At 50.4% G+C, this 7,355-nt stretch overlaps 1 protein-coding gene across 1 annotated transcript; it reads left to right on the plus strand.

Moving 5' to 3' along the window:
• The first annotated feature begins 2,449 nt into the window (after positions 1 to 2,449).
• Positions 2,450 to 5,616, plus strand: LOC143024559 (uncharacterized). The gene is made up of 3 exons (XM_076183370.1): positions 2,450 to 2,572; positions 3,496 to 5,271; positions 5,388 to 5,616. Exons 1-2 carry the CDS (start codon positions 2,450 to 2,452, stop codon positions 4,918 to 4,920), a joined length of 1,548 nt encoding a protein of 515 aa, XP_076039485.1. The 3' UTR covers positions 4,921 to 5,271; positions 5,388 to 5,616.
• Positions 5,617 to 7,355: the final 1,739 nt, after the last annotated feature.

A 7,355-nucleotide genomic window follows, 5' to 3' on the forward strand; every position in this document is an offset into this window, starting at 1 on the left:
GAGTCTTCAGTCTCCAAAAGGAGTCGTCAAAGTCCCCCGACGTTGTCGTCAAATTCTCCCGTCGCCTCTCTCTCTCTCTCTCTCTCTCTCTCTCTCTCTCTCTCCCTCTCTTTCTCTCTATTTCTCTTTCTCGTTAGGTCAATCATAGCAGGACCCATAGAAATTCCACGGCAACAAAAATGATTCAAGGGGACATGTCCCCTCCGGGTCCCGAGGAACCCAGTCGTGGGGTCCCAGCGCGGAGCGCGTATCGTCACAACTGAAGACCAGCCAATCAGAGGAAGAGCCATGACGTCACGACTGAAGACAAGCCAATCAGAAGAGATATGACGTCACAACTGAGGACCAGCCAATCAGAAGAAAGAGACATGACGTCACAACTGAAGATCAGCCAATCAGAAATAGAGATGTGACGTCACGACCGATGACGTAAGCGTGACACGTATTAATGTATAGATAATAATAATAATAATGATAATAATAATAATAATTATAATAGTAATAATAATAATAATGATAATAATAATAATAGTGATAATTATAATAATAATAATAATAATAATAATAATAATAATCAAAATAATAATAATAATAATAATGATAATAATAATAATAATGATAATAATCATAATAATAGTAATAATAATAGTAATAATAATAATAGTGATAATAATAATAATAATAATAATAATAATAATAATAATAATAATAATAATAATAATAACAATAATAATAATAATAATAGTAATAATAATTAAGATAATAATAATAATAATAATAATAACAACAATAATAATAATAATAATAATAATAATGATAAAAATGAAATAATGATAATAATAATAATAATAATAATAATAATAATAATAATAATAATAATAATAATAATAATAATAAAAATAATATTAACAACAACAATAATAATAATAATAATGATAATAATAATAATGTGTATACATTGTGACGAATGCGGATAGGAGGTAAAGGGAACACGGGCTGAGGGAAATACTTTTATTCCTGACTAGTTTCGCCTGAGTGGCTTCTTCAGAGGAACATAGTTTGAAGTCAAGTTGGTCAATATATATATATATATATATATATATATATATATATATATATATATATATATATATATATATATATATATATATATATATATATATGGCAAAAGAAGGAACGTGGCAAAGTGTCAGGTTGGTCCCCCACTCGACCTCATCTGTCAGTGTGACGGGCTATCACAGCGGGTGGACAAATTATCCGCCTGTTGGTATTCGCGTGGCTGAAATGTCTGTCTGGATCAAGGGCTCTGTGTTTATTATTCATGACGACAAAGTGTGCTGCTGCTTTAGCCCATATTAAATCCCCAGTCCTCTTATTAATGTTACCATGGATGTTGATAAAAACGGACTCCATCGCCTTTCTTTCTTGCCTTGTAATGTTATCCATTAGAATTTTTGCCTGGTCCCATTTTGGTAGATGGCCTCTTTCGTCGACATGGTTAACTATTGCACTACTAACCCTGTGGTGTCTTACATCTGCTCGGTGTTCTTTTAATCTGGTGTCTAAGCCTCTGCTAGTTTCACCGATGTATTTTCTGTCACATCCACCACACGAGATTTCGTATACTACGCTGTTTATATTTAAGGTTGGGTCTTTTTTCTTGATTAAAAGGTCCTTCACTTTCGTACCTGTGGAAGTCGCAAGACGAATGTTGGAGGACGATAAGATTTTGTCTAGGTCTCTCGTTAGTTGTATAGACACGGTAAAGGAAACATGGACTGGGGGTGAAGCTTTTATTCCTGACGTTTCGTCTAACGACTTTCTCAAAGGAATGAGCATACTAGATACATACAGAGTTTATAAACACGCCATATGGCTCAAGGGGGTGTGCGAGCGTATAGCGCTGTGTTCTGATTGGCCCGCTGAGACAGCCAATCACGAAGCGCTATATTCGCTGAGGATTTGGCCCAGGTGAAGCTCCCAGCCTTATTGTTGATATTCGGACAAGTGGTGATGTACGCAGCTTCTATAGATTTTCTGGTCTTTTTATCCATACCTTCGTGTAGAATCTCGGCTCGGTTCCATTGTGGGAGGTGCTCAGATTCTTCAACATGCACCACCATTGCGTTGGTGAGTCTATGGGGACGGAGGTCGGCCTTATGCTCCCTGATCCTAGTGTCAAGGCCCCTCTTAGTCTCTCCATAGTATGCTTTATCGCATGATGTGCATGGGATCTTATATACGACGCTGTCTTTTTCGGTGGAAAGAATCTGGACACTTGTGCTTATACATCGGGGGTAGCCATCATGTCCCGTGTTGGCTGCCCTTAAGTTCCGAAGTATCTGAAGATCATCAATGAAAGAAACTTTCATTGGCCAGTGTTTAACAGATTCCAAGAAGAAAGAAAACGAAGAACACGGCAACTGCCGATAGACTAAGTACACTGCGCATGCGCATCGCTGGACTTGGGCAGGGAAGGCCAGGATACCTCATTAAGCTTTTTCGGACCGTGTCGTCGACATCTCTAGAAGGCAGCACTCTTCCTTCTCGTCCGACCCCACTCCTCTTCATGGTAAGTTCCGAAAAAGTTTTTGGCCGTTTCCATTCTCTATCTCTCCCGTGTGAGTTAGAGAAATGTGGCGGCTGTGGTTTTTGTGCGCGGGGACTTAGAACTTCCGGGGTTGTTCCACATGTGTACTCCCTCAGTTCTTTTTCCTCTCGCTAGATTAACCTCCGTTTTTTATCGATCCTGTTGTTAGATTTTGTGTTCAGTCGTCTCGACGTACCACATTTTCTAACAATGGGTGGTTTTTGTTGTCCCATGCCGTCCTGAGGCCCGTGCGTGGGACCTCCTTGGTGTGATGAGGGTGTGTGCTCACCACACTAGGGTTAGCAGTTTCTTCCCCCCCCCCTCCTCGGAATCGGTTGTTCCCTGGGTACTCCGTTTTCCTTTGAGGTTTGGGGGACCTCTGAACGTTTGTTTCAGAGTAGACTCCTCTCGTTTTTACCGACGTTTCCTAGCCAGTTACGCCCGGTCTCGAGAGTACGTGTTCGGTTGTTCCCTGGGTACTCCGAACTCGTGGATGCGTGCTTCCACGCACCCCATAGTAGCTCTTGCTACGCTGCTTGGTTCCTGATCTTGGCATCACCCTGAACCCACGCGGACCCTGTCCGCCGTCCCCTCTTGGCAAGGGTGGACTACATTGGCCCGACACGTCACACACTCTCCCCCGTGCCGGGCTACTGCCGTCGCCCGTCCCGCGAGGGACGGGTCGCGCCACCCTCCTAGCGTGGGTGACTACCCCGTTCCGGGGTACGGCTCTCACCAACACCAGTCGCCCACTGAGCTATCCTGGTGTTGGTACCACCCTCTGGGTGTTTTTTGTCGATGTACGAAGTTTTGGGCAACCCGTACCTCTCGAGTCACGTTTTAGAATTGTTAGTCACTCCTCCCTTGGTGGACTACTTCTAACTCCGTGCATTTTATCTTTTCAGGCAGAGTGTGCTGACCTGATCTGTCCTCAGGATGGCTGCACCGCTAAGGTGGCTAGAGACGGCCACCTTGCCTGCTCCACGCACTCGCCATGTTTCGTAGACTTCCGCTACGACCCAACCGCCTGCCCCCAGTGTGAGTGTTGGGTGCAACAGTTGAGGCTCTACCCTAAAGACACTAGACCGGCTCCGCCTCCTCTAGTGTCCCTACGGGCGGTGTGGCAGCGCCTAAAAAAGGCAGCACATAAGCGGGGCAGCCCGCGGGTAGAGATTGCTGATCAAGCCCTGGCCCTGGAGCTGGGTCTCGTCAGGGCCCGTACGGTGTCTGGAGGCACCTCTGCCTCTCCTGAGCGTGCCTCATCTCAAGCAAGGCAACACTCTACCCCTAGGAGACGGTCACGCTCTCGTACCCGCTCCATTTCTAGGAGAAGCTCCACCTCGGGCCTCCACTCCCACTCCCGTCCTAGCTCTCGGCCTACCCGCCGCTCTCGCTCTCCACACCAGTCAAGGGAGGAGCTACGCCCCTCGCCTGGGCGACGCTCCCCCTCGCCTACCCGGGACTGTGACACGCCTCGTTCACGCTCGTCTCCTCACGCGCACTTTCCCTCGCCTACCCGAGACCGTTTCTCCTCGAGTTCAGTGTCGCGCTCCCCATCCCTAGTGTCTCTTCCCCCACCGGCCTCGCCGCGTAAGAAACACAGTTCTAAGAGTAGGAGCAACGGAAAACCTCGCTCCCCTTCTTCCTCCTCGTCTGCTCCCTCCCCATCGAGAGAGGACAGGCACCATAGACATAGACGGTCTAAAGGGCACAGGAGGAGGTCACGCTCCGGATCCCGCTCTCCTAGGACCACCAAGAGGCCTAAACTTTCTCTCCTCTCAGAGGTGCCGGGCTTCAGGGAAGAGATACTGAATTTGATCCGCCAGTCGCTACCCTCTCAGCCCTGGTATCATACTACTCCGCCTGCCCCGGGACCGGCACCAGCCCTCGCTCCCGGTCCGGCCCGCTCCTCTCCACCTCCCTCACCGAGCTTCGCCTCGTCACACTCGAATGACGACGCGGACTGGGAGGAAGAAGATGAGCCTATAACTAACTTCGTTCCTTACAACTGGCCCCCTCTACCGTCTACGTGGTCGACGAAACACGAAGGAGGAAAGCTGATAGCGCTTGCCCCGGATCCTACCTCACCATCTGGTTTTGTGATTCGGACTGACGTCCTCATCACTATCTCTACGGACGACAAAGGTGACCAGCGTATATCCTACAAACTGAAACCCTGGTCACAGGCGGAGCAGACACCACAGCAACCAAAGTTTAATCAAAAGACGTGCTTTGATGCTGTCAGAGCTATGCTCATGAATCCACTACTGTTCCCCGCCGACGTGTCACCCGATGCTTCGCATGCCCGACTCGTCCTTCTTCCCCGCTGAGGCAAAGGGGAGAAATATGGACGCGGCTGCACTGGTCGAGACGGCCTCTCTCTCTACTAAGTCCGCTCCACCTAAACGTCCAGCACTACCATCTGTGCCCATACTCCCGCCTTCATCTTGTGTAGACCCTGCTCTACCCAGGATACTTTGGCGAGGTACGCAAACTACCTCCGATGCTCTCTCGCTCCCGTCCAGACTCAGTGAGCCAGAGAGTAAACTGGCCACTAAGGAGAAATCGGCCAAGACAGAACTGGCCCACTCTCTCTCAGTGGTTTCCCTGACCTCCACCCTGACACAAGCCTTACGCTCCCTTGCTAGCAAAGTGCACACCGCCTCCGACGGTCAACTCAGGTTTGTTCCTCAGTCTCTGTCTGTGACTTCGTAAGTGCACTGTGTAATTTTGATGTTATATTTCTTATGGCATCTTATCATAATAATAATAACCTCTTCCCACGTGTCGTTCACAGGGACACCCTGAACCTCCTGAGTGAAGTGGGCGAGCAGACGGCGTCGCTAGTGGCAACAGCCCTACCCCACGCAGTCCGTGCCTTCGCCGAGGCCAGGGCCGACTCCCGCCGCTCCGCAGTAAAGTCGGTACCCGCGGAGGCTAGACAGGGTGTCATCAGGGCCAAACCACTCTCGCTCGACCTGTTCGACCGGGAGGCCACGGACCGAGTACTTGCAGCCATGCCGACCATCATACAAGTACTAGTTCCTCAGTATAGGTACGTGCATTATGCTTTCATTATTACAGGACACATGATAACACCTTGCCTTACTTTCCACCATATGTTACCTAATTCAAGGCATTTTCTCAGCTTTGACCGCTCTCTTCCCTCAGGCCGAGGCTGTCCACAGCTACCCACCAACAGGGGCACAAGAACATCCGCCCCGGCACTCGCTCCTTTCCGCAACGCAGCAAACAGCGTGGAGCGAACCAGCCGAGACGTGGTAAAGGGGGCGCGCCGAGCCAACAGAGACGGCACCGTAAGCAGCCCTCCTCCACCAACATCAACCGCTTCACCGACGCGGCTCCCCAGACCGCCCAGCACACCAAGGTGAAACCAAGGGAGAAGTGATGCAGTGAGGGGCATGCCTACGGGGATGGGACCACGCGTGGCCCTCCCATGGATGGGCAGCCCGCACCATCTAACACGGCCTAACCTGGCCCTGGGAACAGCTGCCTCCTCTACGTCGTCCGCCCCCAGATACCGAGGTCTCAGCAGACGTCTTCCACCACGTCAGAGCCATGATGGAGAAGGGTGTGGTAGAAAAAGCTCACGGCAAAGTCTTCCTTTCCCGCCTGTTTTCCGTGCCGAAGAAGAACTCGGACAAGACAAGGTTAGTCATGGACCTGAGCGCCCTAAACAAGTTTTTGAAGCCTCAACACTTCAAAATGGTAACGGTAGCTCAGGTCCGTGCTACCCTATCCAAAGAAGACTGGCTCGCGTCCCTGGATCTCCAGGACGCGTACTGGCACGTACCGATCCACACGAGGTTCCGACGCTTTCTGGCGTTCCAAGTGGGGACCGAGACGTACCAGTTCACCAGGCTCCCCTTCGGTCTCTCTCTTGCTCCGAGGATCTTCACCAAGCTCTCGAAGATCGTCACCTCGGTCCTCGCGGACCAAGGGGTGGCGACCCTCGTGTACCTAGACGACTGGCTAGTGTACTCTCCCTCTCGAGAGAGGACACTAACGAGCGTATTGGTAGCCGTAAGAGTATTAGGGGAGATGGGCTTCCTCTTAAACCTGCCCAAGTCCTCCCTAGTACCCTCACAACAGCTGGAGTGGCTCGGTATCCAATGGGATACGACTACAGCGACGCTGTCGTTGTCGCAAGACAACATCAGGAAGACTATCAAAAGCCTTCGCCGAGCCGCCTTCTCCCACACACTCTCCAGACGGCAGTGGGAGACGCTGCTCGGGATTCTCAACTTCGCCGCTCCCACGTTCCCCCTGGGTCGCCTCATGCACCGCCGCCTCACGCTGGAAGTCAACGCGGCCATACCCACCACGCACAGGGACAAACAGAATCTTGTCCCTCCCGTCCTGCACACGCTACTGCGTGGCTGGTTAAGCCACGCCTCACGGCGTTCCGCCGTACCCTGGCTACCACCTCTCTACTCCCTCACCATCACCTCGGACGCATCAGACGTGGGCTGGGGGTACCAGTCCGATCGGGGCCACCAGAGTTGCGGCCCCTGGCCAGCAGGACTGAGAGAGGCACACATAAACGCCAGGGAACTTTGGGTGGTCCTCCGTTTCCTTCAGGACGAACCCAGCCTACCAGACAAAGCAGTCAGACTGTGCCTAGACAACTACCCGGCAGTGCACAATATCAACAGGCAGGGGTCATCGAGGTCACGCCAACTCCTCGAACTAGCGGAGAAAATTCTCACACTAGCTCACCACAGGAACATCCACCTATCCGCAG

The sequence above is a fragment of the Oratosquilla oratoria genome, chromosome 4 (genome assembly GCF_046742065.1).
Source record: "Oratosquilla oratoria isolate Oo_2021 chromosome 4, ASM4674206v1, whole genome shotgun sequence".
Taxonomy (NCBI): domain Eukaryota; kingdom Metazoa; phylum Arthropoda; class Malacostraca; order Stomatopoda; family Squillidae; genus Oratosquilla; species Oratosquilla oratoria.

Coding starts and splice junctions, on each gene's coding strand:
- LOC143024559 (XM_076183370.1), top strand. CDS start 2,450: ATGCGCATCGCTGGACTTGGGCAGGGAAGGCCAGGATACCTCATTAAG. Junction 2,573..3,495: donor CGACCCCACTCCTCTTCATG/GTAAGTTCCGAA, acceptor TTATCTTTTCAG/GCAGAGTGTGCTGACCTGAT.